Source organism: Salvelinus sp. IW2-2015, linkage group LG4p, assembly GCF_002910315.2.
Source record: "Salvelinus sp. IW2-2015 linkage group LG4p, ASM291031v2, whole genome shotgun sequence".
Taxonomy (NCBI): domain Eukaryota; kingdom Metazoa; phylum Chordata; class Actinopteri; order Salmoniformes; family Salmonidae; genus Salvelinus; species Salvelinus sp. IW2-2015.
The window spans coordinates 21309253-21332795 of record NC_036841.1 but is presented as its reverse complement, the minus strand read 5'-3'; the positions used below and the strand labels follow the sequence as shown (position 1 = coordinate 21332795).

The window sequence follows — 23543 nt, the reverse complement described above, 5'->3', positions numbered from 1 at the left end:
GAATCACTGACATGTTGTCAGCTGGTCCTTTTGTGGCAGGGCTGAAATGCAGTGGAAATGTTTTTGGGGGATTCAGTTCATTTGCATGGCAAAGAGGGACTTTGCAATTAATTGCAATTCATCTGATCACTCTTCATAACATTCTGGAGTATTTGCAAATTGCCATCATACAAACTGAGGCAGCAGACTTTGTGAAAATGAATATTTGTGTCATTCTCAAAACGTTTGGCCACGAATGTACTTACTGAATACTGCAGTAAAGTAGAATTCAAATGTGCACAATTCTCAGCAGAATACTTTTTTTGAGAGAGAAATCCACCAAGGCCATAATGAAGCAATGTATGTTGGGAAATTTAGTTTACATCTGATATATGATTGGTCTCATACATCCTCCTGTACCTACCTGGGTTGGCCAGTCGACTGCTGGTGGGCCCCAGGATCTGGTAAGGATCTGTGGAGAGAGAGGTCTGTTAGTCTGTATCTATCACTATACATTAGGCTGATCCTCATCCTAGTGAGATGGGTGTAACCAACTGCGGCTGTCTTAAGTGGAGCACACACACATGATGGAAGGAATGAGCAGGGTGAAATACATTACCTGGCTGAGGTCTGGGCTGTTCAGTGGACTTGGACACATTCTGTGTGACCACCGGCGAGCCTGAAGAAGGAGGGGTTGGGAGGGGAAAGAAACAGGAGGGAAGAAAGCCAGTTGGGCGGTCATGGATAAACCACGGTACACATCTTAATGGCATGTCAGCCCCGTTCCAAAGAAAACAGGCCAGTAACTGGTGGCTAGGGTAAGTGCTTAAAGTTCACAGATTTCAGGGTTGACGACTGAGGATTTAATCATTGGTGGTTTGCCTTGCGTGCTTGGGTTGAGTGGGCTCTCACACGTCTCTCTATGAGCTATGGAAGAATGTAAAGTGCATTCGGAAAGTATTCAGACCCCTTGACTTTTTCCACATTCCGTTAGGTTACAGCCTTTTTCTAAAATTGATTAAATTGTATTCCTCATCAATCTACACACAATACCCCATGATGACAAAGCAAAAACGAGTTTTTAGAAATGTTTGCTAATTTATAAAATACAAGCTTGGCACAACTGTATTTGGGGAGTTTCTCCCATTCTTCTCTGCAGGTCCTCTAAAGCTCTGTCAGATTTGATGGGGAGCGTTGCTGCACAGCTATTTTCAGTTCTCTCCAGAGATGTTTGATCGGGTTTAAGTCCGAGCTTTGGCTGGGCCACTCAAGGACATTCAGAGACTTTTCCCGAAGCCACTCCTGTGTTGAATTGGCTGTGTGCTTAGGGTCATTGTCCTGTTGGAAGGTGAACCTTTGCCCCAGTCTGAGGTCCTGAGCGCTCTGGAGCAGGTTTTCATCAAGGATCTCTCTGTACTTTATTCCATTCATCTTTGCCTCGATCCTGACTAGTCTCCCAGTCCCTGTCGCTAAAAAAAACATCCCCACAGCATGATGCTGCCACCACGATGCTTCAACGTAGGGATGGTGCCAAGTCTCCTCCAGACGTGATTCTTGGCATTCAGGCCAAAGAGTAAAATCTTGGTTTCATCAGACCAGAGAATCTTGTTGCTCATGGTCTGAGAGTCTTTAGGTGCTTTTTGGCAAACCCCATGCAGGCTGTCATGTGCTTTTTACTGAGGAGTGGCTTCTGTCTGGCCACTCTACCATAAAGGCCTAATTGGTGTAGTGCTGCAGAGATGGTTGTCCTTCTGGAAGGTTCTCCCATCTCCACAGAGGAACTGTAGAGCTCTGTCAGAGTGGTCACCTCCCTGACCAAAGCCCTTCTCCCCCGATTGCTCAGTTTGGCCGGGCAGCCAGCTCTAGGAAGTCTTGGTGGTTCCAAACTTCTTCCATTTAAAAATGATGGAGCCCACTGTGTTTGGGGACTTTCAATGCTGCAGAAATGGTACCCTTCCCCAGATCTGTGCCTCAACATAATCCTGTCTCGAGCTCTAAGGACAATTCCTTCGACCTCATGGCTTGACTTTTGCTCTGACATGTGATGTCCACTTATAGACAGGGTTGTGCCTTTCCAAATCATGTCCAATCCATTGAATTTACTACAGGTGGACTCCAATCAAGTTGTAGAAACAACTCAAGGATGATCAATGGAAACAGGGTGTACCTGAGCTAAATTTCGAGTCACATAGCAAAGGGTCTGAATACTTATGTTAATAAAGTTTTTCTGTTTTTTGTTTTTAATGCATAAGAAAAGTTTTTAAAAACATATTTTTCCTTTGTCATTATGGGGTATTGCGTGTAGATTGCTGTGGAAATTGTTTTATTTAATCCAATAAGGCTATAACGTAAGGCTGTAACGAAAAAGTCAAGGGGTCTGAATACTTTCCGAAGGCACTGTATGTGATGATGCATGATGGGTCGGACCATGTCCTAATTCCTTGTGTGATTAGGCTACAAGTCTTTCTGCGACTCAGTAAAGCAAAGTGCATGCTTACCTTTTCCACTGTGCATATTGTTCGACCATCCAGTCCGTCGTACAGCATCATATGAGGGGTCTGAGAAGTAGAGAGCGACAAAGAGAGATTTGTCAACAGTAAACACTCTACTGCACTTCCTAACATTTAATATCGGAGTATTGCATTTATTTCTCCTATAGATGGGTTGGCTGACATCGTATACGAAAATGATGCTCACGCATCGATGAGGCAGAAGGCTGTGGGGTGTTATGACTCTGAATGGTCAGATAGCTAGCAACAGTTACAAAAAGTTGCCATGTGGGGAATCGTAGGTGGCTCGTTTTAACTCAGTGTATCTTGTTTAATTTTTAATTTTCAAAAACAGGGAGCCGAACCAGCGACCTATCGGTCACCGGCCCAAGCTCCTAACCGCCAGGCCATCAACCATCCAAGATCCCCCTACAGTTCCGTGAGAGCTGCCCCTCAACCATTCAAACCCCCCCCCCCCCGAATAAAACAACAACCTCTCCCTCGACACCCCTCCCGCCCCAAACCGCCCCCACCCCCAAACCTTGTAGACTAAATATAGTTTACATGTTGTCAACAATCTAGGCCAACCCAATCTTTTTTGCCCCATGGTTGCACACAAGTCGGTTTTGTTAAACAACCAAGCAGCCTATACACGAGTGGGAAATAATCTGTTTCTAGCTCGAGAAGATGAACCCTCCACTTCATCTCATAATATACACTAGTCCTGAAATAAAATGTGGTAGTGTCTCTTTTTAATTTGTGGCTGTGCATGTTCTAGGCTGTGCTCTCTACCTCCCCACCTGCAAGCGAACCCATCTCAGGAACACAACTTGGCTTTAAACAAGCAACAAGATTGTCACGGAAATAAGGCAGAGGAGTGATGCCAAGAGCTGGCTATAAAAAGGTTTGCCTGCCTATCCAAGCCCTGTCCAAGAAACCCTGTGCAGCAGGATATCTGGCCACAGTGATGTGGGTTTATCTGACATACAACTATGTCTCAAAACTAGAGGAACCAACAAGATGTCTTCGATAAAATGACAGTTTCATGAGCAGGTTGCACCATGGTGACCACAAACGGGAGGGGAAAATACACACAAACTGACACACAAACAGACAGATAGACAATCTAGTAGTTGATGATTGTAAGATGCTGCAACTGGAAAGAATTGCCTTACGTTTGTGAGGTTCCCAACTGGTTGAATGCGGTCTGGGTACCTGGATTGCTACCAGTTGTAATCAATCTCATTGACGTGCAGATAAAACAGGATGCATATTTTCTCCATCAAGGCATCAAAAACAGTACTGCACATTCCCATCTAAATTGAAAGTAGATGCAATTTCACCTTCATTTGGCTGGCAACGACTATAGCACCCGTGACATTTAGCTTTGTTACCGGCTAAGACTGTACCACATGCAGAGAGTCACTAGACAGGAGGACGTATAACAGCCAGTGAAGCAAGACACACATCTAACAGATGTAATTTCCTACTAATATTCATAAACTGATATAATGTCTTACTAATATTACATAAGCTGATATAATGTCTTACTAATATTACATATAGCTGATATAATGTCTTACTAATATKACATATAGCTGATATAATGTCTTACTAATATTACATATAGCTGATATAATGTCTTACTAATATTACATATAGCTGATATAATGTCTTACTAATATTACATATAGCTGATATAATGTCTTACTAATATTACATATAGCTGATATAATGTCTTACTAATATTACATATAGCTGATATAATGTCTTACTAATATTACATATAGCTGATATAATGTCTTACTAATATTACATATAGCTGATGTAATGTCCTACTAGTCTTCCATCATGACTACATTAATATTTTTAATGTCACCACTGTTTTTATGTTTGGTCACATAAGTGGGTCACATAAGTGGTCATATAAGCCCCTGCTGAGCTCAACATGCAGTTAAGAGACACAGCAGGTGTCTAACGTGAAGACTTAAGGCTCTAAATCATAGTGTGTTTGTCACGCTACATATGCAGCCGATGGGACAGCTAGAACTTAACATGCTTGACCGTGGTGATGCTGATACCCACTTATTACAGGAGGTCTTGACACAACTAGCTCCCTCTGACTCACCAGTGACCTCAGCATCTACAACTGGTTGAGAGCTATGTCATGGCTTCTCAAAACATTATCCAACACTGCCCTCTTGTGGTCAGAAACATGTCATTTCTTATAAAACAAACATTTGGAAATGCAGACCTTCCACTGGTTTACTTCAACCAACATTGAATAAATCAAAACGCACATCTACTTTAGTGTTGAGTACTTCTCAACCACAAACTTGATTTAAAGCTGTAATAGAAAAAGAATCAGGCTTTCTAAGAAGCAATGTCACCAGAACATGTTTTATTGTCTAACATAAATTACATATCTGCAATAAAAATAATTACAAACGGTGTATTTAATCACACTTTCACAGGATGTTATTTCAACTTATTTCCTTTTGCTCATGTGTGTTTGTGCTTTATAAAACCGTCCTTCAGCAGAAACATTTCCCTAAAAATAAATCTCATGAACATCTCACTCTTTCTGCATTTTAAACTATTAACCCCAGAGTTGGCTCAATGGGCCTGAACCTGGAAGAATTAAACAAAGAGTGTGTCTCTCTTTTCTCTCTCTGTCGGATCGGCCTGGGGTAGGATGGAGGGAGCTGGGTGGAGTGGTAGAGAAAGAGGGGGAGGGAGAAGAGAGAAGACAGAGAGAGAGTGATAGAAGAGAGAGTGAGAGAGAGAGACAGAGTGAGAGAGAGTGAGAGAGGAATAACAGTTGGGCGGCCGTCGCTCAGCAGAGGCTGTCAGGTCCAATCTGCAGTGGGCTGGTGGGATAGCCAAGTAGCAACGACTGGGGGAGAGTCCTCGGAGAGTTGCGTTTCCTGCTTGCCTTGCCTGCAGACAACCTCTCTTTGTTTTACTAGCCCTTTTTCCCCTCTTCCGTCCCCCCTCCTCTGTGAAAAAACACACAGGGGCTACCTCCTTCCAAGAGAAGGGTCACAAACAGAAGGGGGAGCGAGAGAGAGAGTGCGAGAGACAGATACAGAGAGAGAGAGAGAGAGAGGCAGAGAGAGAGAGTGAGAAACTCAAGAGACCCAGACAGACGAAACACAACGTTGGAATGTGAAAAGAAAACAATGGCGTTGTATCCCGCTACTGTCTGATAAAGAGCGGAGGAGGTGGTTGGATAGACTACACTCGGCTCCACTATGTAGCCTTTCGACATGAGAGAGGGTCACATCCCTGCAATATCCTCATATTAAGGGTTCACCACTATAGACAGTGGGGAAGTTCCTATTCCTGATTCGATTAAGGTCTGAGTCAGACCAGAAGGACAGGGGTGGACATGAGACCTAAGTGGGGCACCATTCAGCAGAGTAGACGAGAGGAGACGAGAGGTGAGGAGATGAGAGGGAAGGGAAGGAAGGGAAGGAAGGGAAAGGGGAATACTTAGTCAACTGGATGATTTCAAACTAAATGTGTCTTCCACATTTAACCCAACCCCTCTGAATAAGAGAGTTGCGGGGGGCTGCCTTAATCCACATCCACTTCATCTGCGACCGGGGAGCAGTTGTTGTGGGGGTTAACTGCCTTGCTCAAAGGCAGAAGAGGAGACGAGAGGGGAGGAGAGGGTACGAAAGGAGAAGAGAGGAAACGAGAAGAGATGATAGGAAAGGAAAGGGGGAAGCCAGGCAGACAGACTGGGAAGGACGACCAGAGTCCAGATGAGCACACCACGTCAGGAATACAGTCAGCCATGCAAACTCAACAGACACCCCAGAAGTATGGCACATCGGAGCCTCTCTCCCTCTTTTTCCAGGCCCTCTCTGAGTAGAGCCAGTTTCCACTCTGGGCTGGGGTGTGGTGCAATGCTTGCTCCTCCTGGGAGACCTGACTGCAGACCAGCTATTCAAAACAAGGGCTGAGCACCAACGAGAGAGAAGCATAGTCATGGACCGCTTTTAACCCACAGTCTAAGCCAAAGACAAACTCAGACAAAGCAGGGCTTTTTATACTGTATGCAGGTGCTTTAAAAGCCATCTGTGTGAGAAAGGAAAAGAGCTGACTATATGAGGAAGAGGCAGCTGCCAAGCTTTAGCAGACACAATGTACATACAATGGATAGAGTACTGTATGTATGCTTGGCTATACAACCAATGTAAATCAGCAGTCCTCCACTTGGGAGGCCATAGAGGGAAAGATAAAAGACAAAGAATAGCCCATCAATCGCTAAAGCTTCCCTCTCTGTGACCACTGAGGAGCCATGTGGTAAATCACTGAATCTCCAAACTATCTCCCTGTACCCTTTAGCTCAACACACATGCAAGCAAGCACATGAACACACACTTTTCATGGCTGCTGCATTCCATGTTTTATATGCTCACTTTTATTCATAACATTGCTTTTTACATCAGACAGTCTGGAAAAGAGTTGGAGGTCTCCTGCTGAATAACGGTGCTTACTATACCCTGAGAGAGCTGAGATGGTATGTGACCCTTTTCTACAGGCAATATGACTGTGAACATCTGGCGATAGAAAGTTGATAAAAGTCTCAATACGGGCATTTCTTGAAGCAAAAGGCTTTAATGGAATTTGGGCTGTGACTGAGTTTGTATTAGGAGAAGAAGGAGCACTGTTATTATGGTAGCCTATAGTAGAAATCACTTCTCTGTGTTGGGGAAATGTTGTTGAGGGGAGTTGACCTGCTGGATCTGCCAGTCCAAATACCTGCCACTGAGAACCAGGAAGAAGGGGTCAGAGGTGACACTGCAGAATCTTATCGATCATGTATTTTGTCTATGTCTATTGTCTAGAAAACCCTAAATAAAATCGTACAGAAACATAAAGTATCTTATCGAGCACGCCCATGATGATATGAACCAGGGTGAGAACAGTGTAACTCAGCCTAGTCTCTTCCTCTCTTCCCAGCTAGATATGCCCTTTTCCTGTGAGCCAGGCTATCAGTGTTATTGCAACCTGTTGTCATGTACTGTATATGGCGGTGACTTCACAGTCCACATCTAAAGGATATGTACTTCATCTCACAGACACTAACACGGGCTTAGGTGGGTCTGACACACCAAGTCTGGAACCAACAGGATCCTGAACAGCTTCTACCCCAAGCCATAAGACAGCAAAAAATGTAGTTAAATAGTTAACCAAATAGCAACCTCTACATTGGTCCTTTTTGCAATTACTTTTTTGACTCATAACATACGCTGCTGCTACTGTTCACTATCTGTCACTTTATTCCTTGTTGCAGTGCATTAGGAAAGTATTCAGACCCCTTGACTTCTTCCACATTTTGTTATGTTACAGCCTTATTCTAAAACTGCTTAAATCGTTTTATTTCTCTTCATCAATCTACCCCCAAAATGACAAAACAAAAACAGGTTTTTAGAAATTTTTGCAAATGTATTAAAAATAAAAAACTGAAATATAACATTTACATAAGTATTCAACCTTTTACTCAGTACTTTGTTGAAGCATCGTTGGCAGTGATTACGGCTTCAAGTCTTTTTTGGTATGATGCTACAAGCTTGGCACAACTGTATTTGGGGAGTTTCTCCCATTCTTCTCTGCAGATCCTCTCAAGTTCTGTCAGGTTGGATGGGGAGCGCCTCCGCACAGCTATTTTCAGGCCTCTACAGAGATGTTTGATCGGGCTTAAGTCTGGGCTCTGGCTGGGCCACTCAAGAACATTCTGAGACTTTTCCCGAAACCACTCCTGCGTTGTCTTGGCTGTGTGCTTAGGGCCGTTGTCCTATTGATAGGTGAACCTTTGCCCCAGTCTGAGGCCCTGAGCACTCTGGAGCAGGTTTTCATCAAGGATCTCTCTGTACTTTGCTCCGTTCATTTTTCCCTCGATCCTGACTAGTCTCCCAGTCCCTGCCGCTGAAAAACATCCCCACAGCATGATGCTGCCACCACCATGCTTCACCGTAGGAATGGTGCCAGGTTTCCTCCAAATGTGAAGCTTGGCATTCAGGCCAAAGAGTTAAATCTTGGTTTCAGCAGACCAGAGAATCTTGATTCTCATGGTCTGAGAGTTCTTTAGGTGCCTTTTGGCAAACTCCAAGCTGTCATGTGCCTTTTACTGAGGAGTGGCTTCCGTCTGGCCACTCTACCATAAAGGCCTGATTGGTGTAGAGCTGCAGAGATGGTTGTCCTTCTGGAAGGTTCTCCCATCCCCACAGAGGAACTCTGGAGCTCTGACAGAGGGACCATTGAGTTCTTGGTCATCTCCCTGACCAAGGCCCTTCTCACCCGATTGCTTAGTTTGGTCAGATGGACAGCTCTAGGAAGAGTATTGGTGGTTCCAAACTTCTTTCATTTAAGACCTCATGGCTTGGTTTTTGCTCTGACATGCACTCTCCACTGTGGGATCTTATATAGACAGGTGTGTGCCTTTCCAAATCATGCCCAATCAATTGAATTTACCACAGGTGGACTCCAATCAAGTTGTAGAAACATCTCAAGGATGATCAATTGAAACTGGATGCACCTGAGCTCAATTTCAAGTCTCATAGCAAAGGGTCTGAATACTTACGGTATAAGGTATTTCTGTTTTTTATTTGTAATACATTTGCAAAAGTTTCTAAAAACCTGTTTTCGCTTTGCCATTATGGGGTATTGTGATGTCATTATGGGCTATTGTGATGTCATTATGGGCTATTGTGATGTCATTATGGGCTATTGTGTGTAGATTGATTAGGACATGTTTTTATTTAATCAATTTTATAATAAGGCTGTAACGTAACAAAATGTTGAAAAAGTCAAGGGGTTTGAATATTTTCCAAATGCACTGTACATGTACATATCTACCTCACTTACCTCATAACCCTGCACATTGACTCGGTAATGGTACCCCTTGTATATAGCCAAGTTATGATTACTCATTGTGTGTCTATTATTACTTTTATTATTATTATGTGTTTTACTTTTCTATTATTTCTCAATTTTCTTTCCCTCTGCATTGTTGGGAAGGGCTGTAAGTAAGCATTTCACTGTTAGTCCACACCTATCATTTACGAAGCATGTGACAAATAAAATGTGATTTGATAAATGTCAGTGCAAATGCTCTTTTGACAAAGTGTCTCCTCAGAGTGGCACAGCAGTCTAAGGCACTGCATCTCAGTGCTAGAGGCGTCACTACAGACCCTGGTTCGATTCCAAACTGTATCACAACCGGCCGTGTTTGGGAGTCACATAGGGCGGCGCACAATTGGCCTAGCGTTGTCTGAGTTAGGGTTTGGCCGGGGTAGGTCGTCATTGTAAATAAGAATTTGATCTTAACTGACTTGCCTAGTTAAGTAAAAAACATTCAGTAATATTTATGGACCATAAAGTCACATTTTAGCTGTCTGCAAAAAACCCTGTCTTCCAGACTGATCAGTGTATCTGATCGGAGAGAATGAACATGTCTCATCAACACCAAGCAACACAGAACGCTAATCTACATGTTAAAACAATGAACAGTGCCCTATAACGCTCAGCGTAACAGTTGCCCTCCAAAACCTGCACAAATACACACATCAACCGGCAAAAAACCGTTCCTCCCTACCACCACGTGTTCCCTCTTAGATTGAGTCAAAGTTGTGACAACAAAAACAACTCATTTCCCTTTTTGTCTCCTTCTCTCTGTTTACATTGTGGCTGAACCACCTGTCCTTTAAGTAAACCTCTCCACAAAAATGACCTTATTTAGACGTGCTATCTCGCTGAGCCCCCCACCCTATCCTCCTTTATCTCTCCCTGTGGATGGGGAGGTTAGCCACCGCATGCCTTTTGTTTTGCTAATTCCCTTCCATTGTAAGGTGGCCCTCGCTTTCCTCCATGTGCAGGTAGGCCATGAATAGCACAGACTGGGGTAGAGCTGCCTGATATTATTCCCCTGTACAAAAGATACACCTGTCAATAGCTGTGTCTCTACTTGGTGCTGCCAGGACCTGGGCCGGTTCTCCTCTGTGGCAGCAGAGAGGGAACTGGCACTCACACTGAGACCACCGTGCGCTGAGGGGCTGGCAGACAGAGCGGCGCGTGCTGCAGCTCTATTGTTTTGGCTAAATGATCGTGCTAAATGAGAACACTCTTTCTTGTCCTCTCTCTCTTTCGCTCTCTCTCTCTCACTCTTTCAGAATATACCTGGCTCTATTCAATTAAGGAAACATAGTCCTCTATAAAAACACCTCTGAAATAGAAAACTGTTGCCCATATTTAACATTAGCAGTAAGGTTTTGGAAAATAATGCTGTCCTACCTTCTTTGGCAGCCAGGCGTGGAGACTGGTCCGTGTGAGATGGAGTGTTGTAGGATAATGATGAGCTACCTGCAACACGCCAGATGGGCACAACGTCAGAGCTGTATGATCTCAAAGTTTACAGTTATCTGTGCATAGGGCAAGATTAATAAAATATACTGGCTAATAGGTTATATAGTATAGAAATTCAAGTCATGAATTTTAATGATTCATTATTCATTATACAGCGAGTGTACAAAACATTTCCATGACATATATTGACCAGGTGAATCCATGTGAAAAGCTATGATCCCTTATTGTTGTCACCTGTTAAATCCACTTCAATCAGGGTAGATGAGACAGGTTAAAGAACGGTTTTAAGCCTTGAGACAATTGAGACATGGATTGTATATGTGCCATTCAAAGAGTGAATGGGTAAGACAAAAGATTTAAGTGCCTTTGAACAGGGTATGGCAGTAGGTGCCAGGCGCACCGGTTTGAGTGCATCAAGAACTGCAACACTGCAGGGTTTTTCACGCTCAATAATTTCCAATAAAGGTATATCAAGAATGGTCCGCCACGCAAAGGATATCCAGACAACTTTACACAACTATGAGAAGCATTGGAGTCAACTCAATATTAGGAAGGTGTTTCTAATGTTTGGTATGCAGTGTACAATGATATTAGCTGTGAGTAGTAACACTGGCCAATACCCAGTAGGTGGCAGTAAGAAGATCCTTGATTAGTGTAGGTAGATCTCAATTTCCTTTAATTTGAGATGCCTCTTAAAAGTATACTTAAAAACTGCCCATGGTACATTGTAAACAATCAATCCATTCTATACATTAAAGAATCGACCCAGCAATATTTTTATATGTAATCCTTTGAACTCGGAATGCTGTGCTGAGTCAACAATTCCACCACAAACCTCCTGACTATTAAAGTCCAGAAACCAAGACTATTTATAATAGCATAATGGCTAGCTTTTCATTTTACCTTATGGAGCAGAACTGTGCTCTGCATTCCTCTGCTTACACAGGCACCCTGGGCGGCACCAAAATGCTCTCTTAACTTTAGCTGCCCCGACGCATAAATCAGAGTGGAAAAACAGACCAAAAATGCACTGGGAAAATACCAGTACTAGTACTACTATGGGGAGTGTAACATTTAAGACAAAGACTACTACTATTGGGAGTTGCTGGTTAGGAAGGAACTCTATGAGCTATTCTGAATGGGCAGGAGACGGAGAGATGAATAACAGTATAGGCTACAGCTTGGGAATGCAGGATGCCTTTGCTCATTTTGGAGGGTGAGGGGAATGGGGGGGCCCACAGCAATGCAGACCTGGGGTCTGTTTTTTGGCGGGTTGGCGGAGGGAGGCGGGGGGCTCTACACACATATTCTAACCCCCACCCCAACCCGCACAACCCCAGCCCACGCCACCCCCAAGGCTCTGGCCCTGGTTTGGACCTGGGGCTGGTGAACAGGGGAAGCATTGTGTGAGGCAGGGTCCCTGCACAGCAATCAAACGCAGCTCCCCATACAAAAATTATTCCACACTCTCAGTGTAAGCGCACAGGGCAGGCACGGCACCGACCCATCTCCAGGGTGAGAGAGAGAATAGTAAAAAGTAGTAGGGAGAGAGAGACGGGGTTAGGGTTAACTACTGCCCTACTGGGTTCCACATGGGGGCCGCCCCAGACAGGCAGAGCTGCTGAGAAAACAGATTCAAAAGAGAACACTGGGACCGCTATTATAAGGACGGGAGAGAGAGAGGGAGCGAGGGAGAGAGGGAGAAAGAGAAAATGGAGAGTGCCAACACTGACACTTTGGGCGAGGGAGGTTTGGCTAAACCGCCTATTTATTTGGACGTGCTCTTCACCCTTGAAAAACAAACACTTCCCAGTAATCTGACTGCACAGTGGGATGACTGGCTAATGTTCAGCCTCCTCCAACCAAGCAACATCTGCCCAGAGTCTGTTCCTCTATTACATAATACCTCCAATAGCAGTGTTTTGTTTTCTTTCTTTTCTATAAATGATGAGTCTAAAACGCTTCCTGCCCCTCCATCCTCCATCTTGACACACCATAATATTGACAGACATCCCTGTGAGATGGTTAGACGTCATTGGCCTTTGCTGAGTCCTGGCTTGTTGTTGATCCTACCAAGCTAAAATCTATACTACCCCCTCAAACATGTACATACCCATTTCTCCATCAACAAACTGAGGGGCACCCACGTGGGCGGTGAGACCAGTGCCCCTTAAAAGGAGGCCTAGGAGACCCCATTCACTAGACTTAATTAGCCCAGTTCCCTGTCCAATCCAAACCAACCAGAGGTGCTGTGTAATGGTACCTAACAGCTAACAACAGAGGCAGGCAGACAGGCCTCTGAGCCCCTACACTGGAGTGCTAATCTGCCAATAGAAAGAGCTAATGCAGGGAGACCTCCATAAAAACCTAAAGAGAGAGAAAGAGAGAGAGAGACTGGCTGCAAAGGAGAGCACTCCAGACCACCTTTTCATCTGCAGCCTTCAGCCCAGATGTTTATGGTCTGCATAAACTATTGAGGGCTTGAGAATTTCCCCACTCTGCACCAGCAGCAGCAGTAGGATCAGGAGCAGAGGCAGCCCGGGAGGCTGGATCAGGAGCATAGGCAGCCTGGGAGGCTGGATCAGGAGCAGACACAACCTGGGATGCTGGAGGCTGGACAGGAGCAGAGGCAGCATGGGTGGCTGGAGGCTGGATCATGAGCAGAAGCAGCCTGGGAGGCTGGGAGCCCAAACTTATCACTTTCTCCACTCCCTCCTGTAAATCCATCCAGCCACAGTCAGCCACACAGAGCAGACCAGACCAGAGCAGGGACACCTGGGAAAGAAAGCAATGCAGCTATTCTCCTATGGCACTCAATCAAAGCCACTTCAGGCCATTTCCACGCACTTCAATAAAAACTCCCACTCTTTCTTTCTCTCTTTTTCTCTCTCTCCCCCCTTTCTCCTGTCTCTGTGTCTGAGGATACAGTCTCTACTTGATGGAGGTTTCACTGTTCTGTGCTTGGTTTGTTCCAGCACATGTGGTATCAAACCGACCTACACGGGTGCAATAAAGTAAACAGTCCGCAGTCCCTCCCTGACAGACTAATTTGAACAAATTCTCAAATTGCRCCCCAAATTGAAAGCACATTGCAGAAAAGGCGGCCATCGCGTATAAAAATCTGGATAAGTGACCAACTATGGGGCCAAAATAATGCACAGGCAACCACCCTTATTACTGTTCACAGCTGGAGCCAGAGATTCAGATATGTGCAGAATGTCTTGCTGGCATGTGCATTTATTATATTACTCCCTGTGTGACTAAGAGTAATCAGACAGGTGTGTGATGTTACTGTTAGCTTATAGCCGCAGGGAGGGGAAATGTCCATGCCCTTTTCTGGCCTACAGTGAACAAGCTTAATGACACTGAAGAATGTTAATCAGAGTTTCAATAAACCGACCCCAAAGTAACACACATGGTGTACACAGATGTGTATGAAATTATTCCAGCTCGTCATCGGGTTGGAAAGAGAGTGGAGGGGGGAGGATGGGAGAGGGTGAGGCATCAGACTGCCTGTAATCACTAAACACTTCCAGGGCCTGCCTCTCCCTCTCCTTTTCCCTCTCCTTCTATATGTGTGTCTGAGTCTGAACCGAGAGCTCGGCTCCGCTCCAGCTCTCCCTGTGAGTGAAGCCAGTGGTCTGCATTCTGGATGGGCTAGCTCCTTGTCTGTGATTATGTTTGTTTGTGCTGCAGGGGGGAAGAGATCGGCTTCAGTTTCCAGGATAAACCCTGGAAGCTCTCCACCCTCTTCCAACGTCGTGCCTTTACTAACACAGTTCCTCCCACCTCAACCTGAGCCCCCCTCCCAATATATGCCATAGTGCTGCTCATTTCTCAAAAGGCCTGCCACTGGTCAGCCAGGCACGGGACGAAGAGAGAGCATTTGTCTCCTGGCTTGGGAAGGAGTCCAAAGCAATTTCAATACCCGAGCGGAGGATTCCGAAGCATCTCTTCTGTTTCCAAAACACACAACAACTAAATCAAAAGAATGGTGGCGGGGGTAGAGCCGCAGTGCAGGACGCCTAAGCCAGGCTAAGTCCCGCAGCAACCGTTCCTAATGAAAACTGCTCTGCAGAGAGGGCCCGGTGGTGGTCAGTCAGACACACAGAGCCTCCAGTCCATGCTGCATTGTAACACAATGGGGCTGTTATACTCACAGCAGCCATCCCCATTCCCTGGGCCCAGACGCCACGCACAGCACAGAGAAAACTGTTGACACCCACAGAATAAAGTTCCCATTACATCACATCAAGACCCATCACGATTTTTAGGAGAAACTTTAAAATTAGTCAACCATTAGGGCTCCACCCTGCTCCATGTCATGACGTTTTGCAGCTGCTATTCTTGCTATACAGTACAGTGCAAACAGCAGAGGATAACTGTCATACATAGAGGGTGGGATATCCATGGAAATATTTACTGGTTTACTGAAATAACTGATGTTATGGATGGCCTCCAACATTATGGCTTAGTGTGTTTTGTGATGGCCATCCACCAACTCCATTAAATGCAGTGGATGTCTATAAAACCTGAACTCTACAGCACAGAACGGTACACAGTCCAGATAATCTGTACGAGATGCCAGATGCTGCGTGTCCTCCTGGTATCTTGCTTATAGATTTCATTTGCATATTGGTGCAGCAAAACCTTGTTTCTTTATAGTCGTGTCTCGCTGCCAAAACATGCTAGGCCGTAATGTACAAAAGGCCTTCCAATTAATCAGCAAAGCTGCCTCCATTGTATATTACAGATAAACTTCCTGTGCTCTGCTGAACACATAGGCCTCACTCGCTCGTGTGATTCCTGAGGCAATGCACCTGGGCTTCATCTTACTGTGGCCTATGTGGAATAAGGCAATCCTAAGTGGAGGGAGAGCGGGTTACAGTCCAGAGATGATGGTTATCTACAGGGAAAAAATCTTAAGTCCTCATGGCTGCAAAGGCTGTATGTGCCAAGGCCTGCAGGGTGCCCTTTTTGGAGAAATGGGGTCCAGTTTTCCAGTAAGGCTGTATCATTGTCTGGCGACTGTAACATGATGACTATGGTGACAAAACACAGTGAGTCATTTAATTCCCCTTGGTTCGTCATACTCTGTTCACATCCAAAAGCAGGGGCGATGCGCTGAGAAACAGAGACTGAAATGTCTGTGCTATTTAAGCCTCCTCTACTCTTTATGAAAAACCAATCCAGGCAAAAGACCAATGTAAAACATTCAAAACGGGTAAACCACGTTTTCTGGCATTCTCACATGGCCGGGTGAACGAGATTGGACGTATGTCAATGTCAGAATGCAGTACAAACTGGCTAATGGAAGAGACAGAGAACTTCTGTTCTGTCATTGTTTGTTACCACACTGAGAATAAAGATCATTGAGAAACTAGAGTCCTACACCTCCACGATCCATCACTGACATATAGTGAAAAAATATATGAACGCAACATGCAACAATTTCGAAGATTTTACTAAGTTACAGTTCATATAAGGAAATCAGTCAATGTAACCTATGGATTTCACATGACTGGAAATACAGATATGCATCTGTAAATACTGTAAATACCTTAAAAAAAGGTAGGGGTGTGGATCAGAAAACCAGTCAGTATCTGGTGTGACCACCATTTGCCTCATGCAGCGCGACACATCTCCTTCGAATAGAGTTGANAACTGCTCTGCAGAGAGGGCCCGGTGGTGGTCAGTCAGACACACAGAGCCTCCAGTCCATGCTGCATTGTAACACAATGGGGCTGTTATACTCACGGCAGCCATCCCCATTCCCTGGACCCAGACGCCACGCACAGCACAGAGAAAACTGTTGACACCCACGGAATTAAGTTCCCATTACATCACAGCAAGACCCATCACAATTTTAAAGAGAAATGTTAAACCATTAGTAAACCATTTGGGGCTCCACCCAAATGGTGGAGTTTTGCAGCCGCAGCTGCTATTCTTGCAGTACAGTGCAAACAGCAGAGGATAACCGTCATACATACAGTAGAGGGTGAGATATATTTACTGGTTTACTGAAATAACAGATTTTATGGATGGCCTCCAACATTATGGCTTAGTATGTTTTGTGATGGCCATCCACCAACTCCATACAATGCAGTGGATGTCTATAAAACCTGAACTATACAGCACAGCACAGAATGGTACACAGTCCAGATGATCTGTACGCTATGCCAGATGCTGCCTGTCCTCCTGATATCTTGCGTATAGATAGCATTTGCATTATGGTGCAGAGAAACCTTGTTTCTTTACAGCCGTGTCTCGCTGCCAAAACATGCGAGGTCGTAATGTACAAAAGGCCTTCCAATTAATCAGCAAAGCTGCCTCCATTGTATATTACAGATACACTTCCTATGCTCTGCTGAACACACAGACCTCACTTGCTCGTGTGATTCCTGAGGCAATGCACATGGGCTTCATCTTACTGTGGCATATGTGGAATAAGGCACGCCTAAGTGGAGGGAGAGCGGGTTACAGTCCAGAGATGATGGTTATCTACAGGGGAAAAACTCTTAAGTCCTCATGGCTGCAATGGCTGTATGTGCCAAGGCCTGCAGGGTGACCATTTTGGAGAAATGGGGTCCAGGTTTCCAGTAAGGCTGTATCATTGTCTGGCAACTGTAAAACGATGACTATGGTGACAAAACACAGTGAGTCATGTTATTCCCCTTGGTTTGGCATTCTTACCCTCAGTTGACATCCAAAAACAGGGGCGATGGGCTGAGAAACAGACTGAAATGTCTGTACTATTTAAGCCTCCTCTACTCTTTATGAAAAGCCAATCCAGGCAAAATACCAATGTAAAACATTGCAAACGGGTAAACCACGTTTTGTGGCATTCTCACATACCCGGGTGAACGAGACTGGATGTACAGTATGTCAATGTGAGACTGCAGTACAAACTGTCTAATGGAAGAGACAGAGAACTTCTGTTTTGTCAACTTATCACTGTTTGTTGCGACATTGAGAAGAAAGATCACTAAGAAACTACAGTTCTACACCTCTATGATCCATCAGACATATACTGAACAAACATATAAACTACAACATGCAACAATTATATGAACTGAGTTACAGTTCATATAAGAAAATTGGCGGGAACTGGAACACGCCGTCGTACATGTCATGCTCAATGGGTGACATATCTGGTGAGTATGCAGGCCATGGAATAACTGGGACAATTTCAGCTTTCAGAAATTGTATACAGATTCTTGCGACATGGGGCCGTCCATTATCATGGTGAAACATGAGTTGATGGCAGAGGATGAATGGCACGACAATGGCCCTCAAGATCTCATCACAGTATCTCTGTGCAGTCAAATTGCTATTGATAAAATTCATTGTCCATAGCTTATGCCTGCCCATAGCATAATCCCACCGCCACCATCGGGCACTCTGTTCACAAAGTTGACATCAGCAAACCGCTCGCGCACACAACGCCATACACGTGGACTGCGGTTGTGAGGCTGGTTGAACGTCCTGCCAAATTCTCTAAAACGACATTGTAGAGAAATTAAAATTAAATTCTCTGGCATCAGCTCTGGTGGACATTCCTGCAGTCAGCACGCCAATTGCACGCTCCCTCAAAACTTGAGACATCTATGGCATTGTGTTGTGTGACAAAACTGCACATTTTAGAGTGGCCTTTTATTGTCTCCAGCACAAGGTGCACCTGTGTAATGATCATGCTGTTTAATCATCTTCTTGATATGCCACACCTGTCAGGTGGATGGATTATCTTGGCAAAGAAGAAGTGCTCACTAASAGGGATGTAAACAAATTTGAGCACAACATTTTGGAGAAATAAGGTTTTTGTGCATATGGAACATTTCTGTGATCTTTTATTTTAGCTGAGACCAACACTTTACATGTTGCATTTATATTTTTGTTCAGTATAGATCAATTCAAATGGCTGCCAGAACTTACTTTCTCTGAGATAATTGAGATGAGAGAGCAGGACTTCAGCGTTGTACATGGTGGTGAGTCGGAGGAAGTCGTCCTTGCTCATCTTACACAGTTCCTTGCCGTCTGTGTTTTGGAGCATGGCCGTGTCCATCTCCAGCAGGCCGTACTCCTTGATGGCCCACTCTAGCCACTGGCGGACATGATCCTGAGACCACAACGACGGATCTGGAGGAAGACAAGGGGACAGAGGTAATGTAAACACCACTGGACAATATACTCTTTTCACAGTGATTGAGAATGCAATTCAAGTTTTAGTGGAATAATTATTTCCAAATTGGCTAATGTATTCATCCGTTATTGTCACTTGTTTATTTATCTAGTTATTCATTCATCCATCTTTCAATTAATTTATGTGACCCATCCTTTCCCAGATTGTGTAGCCTATGTAATCATACACCTGCATATTTTCTACAGTATATCTGATGTACCATAAATCTCTTCCAAGACTGAAAGAGAGAATGTTTCCCAAAGCATTTATCCCTCATAAATAACACTATGTAATATGTGAATCAATTAGTTAATGTAAAGAGCTCTTTGACTGAACAGACCTCTGTTGCCTCTATGTGTTTAGTCATGCTCCCATGAGTAAGATAAAACATTACTAACAAAAGCATCAAAGATCCTTCACCCATGACCCAGCTAAATAGATCTGGGGCTAATAAAAACATTTCTACGACATCAGAAAATGAATGCCAATTGAGAGCCTGTTTATACGCCCGCCATCTGACTATGAAGAAAAACTACTGAGAAATAAACATTTCTCACAGCCTAGAATGGAGAGTCATTTAACTTGTAGGTCTAGTTTATGAACAATTAATAACATGAGAAATAAAATAAAAATAATATGACATTTTTGTTAATTATAAAGAAATACCACGTGGTTTGTATCATAGAAGTCATTGTTACCTGCGGGGACGATGACTCTCCTCTCATTGGTGGTCATGTTAGGGGGCGGAGCGTTCTTCTCGTCCATGTAGCTTCCGTAACTCATCTGAGATGTGTCGTTGCCCCCCACCAGCTTATTGCATTTACCCCCCACACTGCAGTCCACTGGGGACTCCCTGCTGCACAGACACACAGTGTCAGTGTCAGGGAGAGACAAGACATCTTTATATTGTCTCAAAGTGTGTATTAAAGGGAGATGAAAATGTTTTGAAATATAGACAACCACAGGGCCAATGGAGTGGAGCTAGAGAGCCCAATGGAATGTAAGTGTCACTTTCTGCAGGTGGCCAAAAATCGTATCTAACTGTGCACAAGCAATTGTTATGATCAACTGTCCTTTTGAATCTAGACTAATCTATGGAACATCAACTCTAATCAGCAGAGATGAAGACATACAGGGGCAAGACATACGAGCTGGAGTCTAGTGAGATGGACTGTGCATACTGCTGAACATACCTGGATCCATTGATCTGGTCATACTCTGTCTTGACATTGACTCGGACTGGCTGGTTAATCCACTCTTGCTGAGGGGGTAATGGGTGGATTTTGTGGGGCTGGACGTAGTCCTGTGTGCCAGATGCAGTCATGTCTGTTTTGGGTAGAGGGGCAGCAGCAGCGTAAGGAGGCTCGAACAGGGACTGGTCTTCACTCACCACTGACAGTGCCTCCTGTAGGCCAGAGGAGGAGCAGGTTATAGCGGGGCTCCTCTAGAACAACAGAGAGAACCTGTGATCTCACAACTTCAATCTCTCACTTGTTGTAGATACATTTTGTTTAGAGTAATTATGTGCAGTTATGTCTCATATCACAATCTGGCATCCTAAGTGGTTTGTGTATAGAGCAATTGGGCCTATTTAGCAACTACAGCTTCCTGTTGATGTTACCATGACTTCAAACATGACTAAAGTCCTGATGACTACTACGCACAACAAGATCTAGTCTGCGTTTTCCTTCCACAGAGAAGGAACAGCAGCTGAAGAATCAACAGGAACAGCAAGGGGGTCAGTTCTACAGTGGCTCCCCTGGAATTCTCCTCTGTCTGTGTCCACGTGTTCTGTCTCATGTCTGGTAACTGATGCATGGAAAACATATCAGATCTATCATTGCCAGAGATGTATATGGGCTAATGGGAATACAATACTTGCTATTCCAATGATCTGACATACAACAACCTATACACAGAGCCAAAGAGATGTACACTATTTATGAGATATACAGGTAAACGGCTCTGCCTGTATAGACTGTGGCAGCCTTTTAGCTAAATCAGTTTTAAAACTTCTGTTTACTATGAATGAAGGAGCTGGTGAGGCCTGCCTTGCCTCAGCTCTGTCAATGACACATTTTAGTGAAACAAAGCAGCAGCAACAGAGACAAACTGATCTAGAGTCATTACAGTTAAGCTGTTTCAAGGATTAGGCTCATGTCTGACACACATCTGATCTGGTAGCATCTGATGTCACAGATTAGACAGATATCTGTAATCCTGAGGGATTATAGATATTTTCAAAGATAACATCCTAGATCAAGACAAAGATGTGCCATTAGCACAGTTCTTCCCCCGTCGAAGAACAAAGTACTGTATGTACGCATCAAAACACGTCTGACTGTTCACGAAATAGCAAACATGGATCAAAAAGGCTACAAGGGCTAGATTTCAAAAATCGAATCAAATTGTATTTGTTACATGCGCCGAATACAACAGGTGAAATGCTTACTTACTACAAGCCCTTAACCGGAGCCAATGAGTCCTAACAAGTGAAAAAGTGAAGCAGAGTTGCAGTGATACATGCAGTGGCCAGTCTGCTGTTTACAGCCTGTGTACTCATTTCCTGAGATGTCTATCTTGGGACGGGGATTTCTCTCTTCACCGCTAATCAGAAGAACACACATATTATATTCACGTACAGTACGTTTCAGCATACTAATGCTACAAAGTACATTCACTAACACTGACTGTATGTGTCTGTGATGTGTCAAAGGTTCCAAACTGACCAAGGTGACAGCTTTTGAGGCCATTCATTGGGAGGGCTGGAGGGATGATACTGTGAGACAGCATCAGATAACGCAGTCAGAGTTGGACAGACATACCTGTGATTTCATCAGTCAAACCATCATACTGTAGCTGGACACTGGCAGTCTGGCAGCCATATACCCTATCAGAGTGGTTTATACAGCAGCTGGCCAGGGCTGTGGATTATATGTTGAGAGCAGTGAGGGAATGTGCAGCTCTGCTATTATGGCTGTTGCACATTACATTTACACTGACATATCAGCCCCTGCCTTTTAATCCATGATTGGCAAGTGGCATGTGCCGATCAAGATTACAGGTTTTAAAAATAGTGTGAATGTATGCACTTCCAAACAGTCTAACACACCACTCAGAGTCTATTTGGTATGTGTGTTCTGTATCAGTGTGGAACACACACGGCCTATGGTACGGGTGGGACAGAGATACAGTTAATTGATCTACATTTGTCTCTTCTGAACATCTTGTGCCAACAACCCTGCCCATGTAGGCTATTCAAGTAGCCTACCATTTTTTTCTCTCAGGGAACAATAATAACCGCACTCCAAGTCTTGCTTTCTCTAAATTATTTACTGTACATATCAATCATTTAATGGTACATATGGTGCCATTWTCATCTCAAAATAGTGTAATGTTGTTCACCACCCTCATTCATAAACTAACAGATCTTTCTAAACTCTTCTTGGGAAACTGACAGTGGAAGCTGCCACGTGCCTGGGCCACCACAGATGCTTTACAGCCAAACAGCCTGCCTGCAAATGCATCACGTCGCGTTTTTTTAAAGGGTCTGTGCGCCAGTGCCCAGTGCGCTACTTCCAGACTGCACCGGTCTATTTTGTTGTCCACACACACCCATCAGCATCGTTGCGATTCAGGGTGCATTCCTGTCCTTTGTTTGAGGAGGAAAGGGAAACCTGTCAGGAAACCAGATTGTGTAAAACAGGATGGCTCTCATGGCTCGATAACACCCCCCCCCCTTTGATGACTAAAGTCTGAATACAGTTAGTAGTCAATCAAATATACACACAGAGACATACACAGTCCTGATACATTTATAATAATGAGTTATTATTGTTGTTATAGTATTGTCATCAATACATGATAATTTAGGATAATATAAACAATCATTTCACAAGGGCTACATTTTTCTATTTTGCATGTTTGAGTATTAAACAATCACAAACCAGTCGGGTGAGAATGATTTAATATAAATTAAACATTTCTGTGCAGTCAACGCTTATACTGTTCAAAAACTTACACCACATCCAGCCGCCACTTCAACCACACAAACCAGCTTTTTTCAACCAGCAAAGAAAACACACTGACAGACAATACGTGTACATGGCAATTATAATAGTCCAGTTCGTTGGAAATAGGAGCAGAATAACTCGGCCGTGTCTACAGGACAACCGGCCATGTCTACTCAAACTCAAGACACAACACCGTGGTGTGAAATGCAGCGACCTAGCCATCAAACATCTGCATGGCAATGCATCTGGAATTTCAATACCGGAGGCTGCATGGCTAACCGAAGACTGCTCTTGAATACCCGTCCCTCAAAACTAAAATATGCACCCTCCCTATAATGAATTACTTTTTGTGTTCAATATAAGCATGAATACCCAGGTAAGCATGTGCGCCTTTTGTTAATAGTGAATTACAAGGAGATGCGCAGTTTTCGCTTCTCAATCACCCCGTGATATTTCCAAATTACATTTTGGCCATTGACAAGGCTACTAAAAATGGCAAATGTTCTA

At 44.1% G+C, this 23543-nt stretch overlaps 1 protein-coding gene across 13 annotated transcripts in view; it reads right to left on the bottom strand.

Annotated features, from left to right (window-relative positions):
- LOC111960691 (Friend leukemia integration 1 transcription factor) overlaps positions 1–23543 on the bottom strand; it is a 124089-nt gene that overhangs the window by 4009 nt on the left and 96537 nt on the right. For 6 of the 13 annotated variants that reach the window (XM_023982845.1, XM_023982844.1, XM_023982848.2 and 3 more), the window contains 4 exons: positions 10773–10841; positions 2478–2537; positions 599–658; positions 404–451 (listed from right to left, as the gene is read on the bottom strand). In XM_023982845.1, coding sequence (XP_023838613.1) covers positions 404–451; positions 599–658; positions 2478–2537; positions 10773–10841 — 237 coding nt within the window. Of the gene's footprint in view, positions 1–403; positions 452–598; positions 659–2477; positions 2538–10772; positions 10842–18776; positions 18981–19721; positions 19880–20216; positions 20429–23543 lie in introns of all 13 variants that reach the window. The other 7 variants (XM_023982847.2, XM_023982852.1, XM_023982857.2 and 4 more) reach the window with 4 other exon arrangements.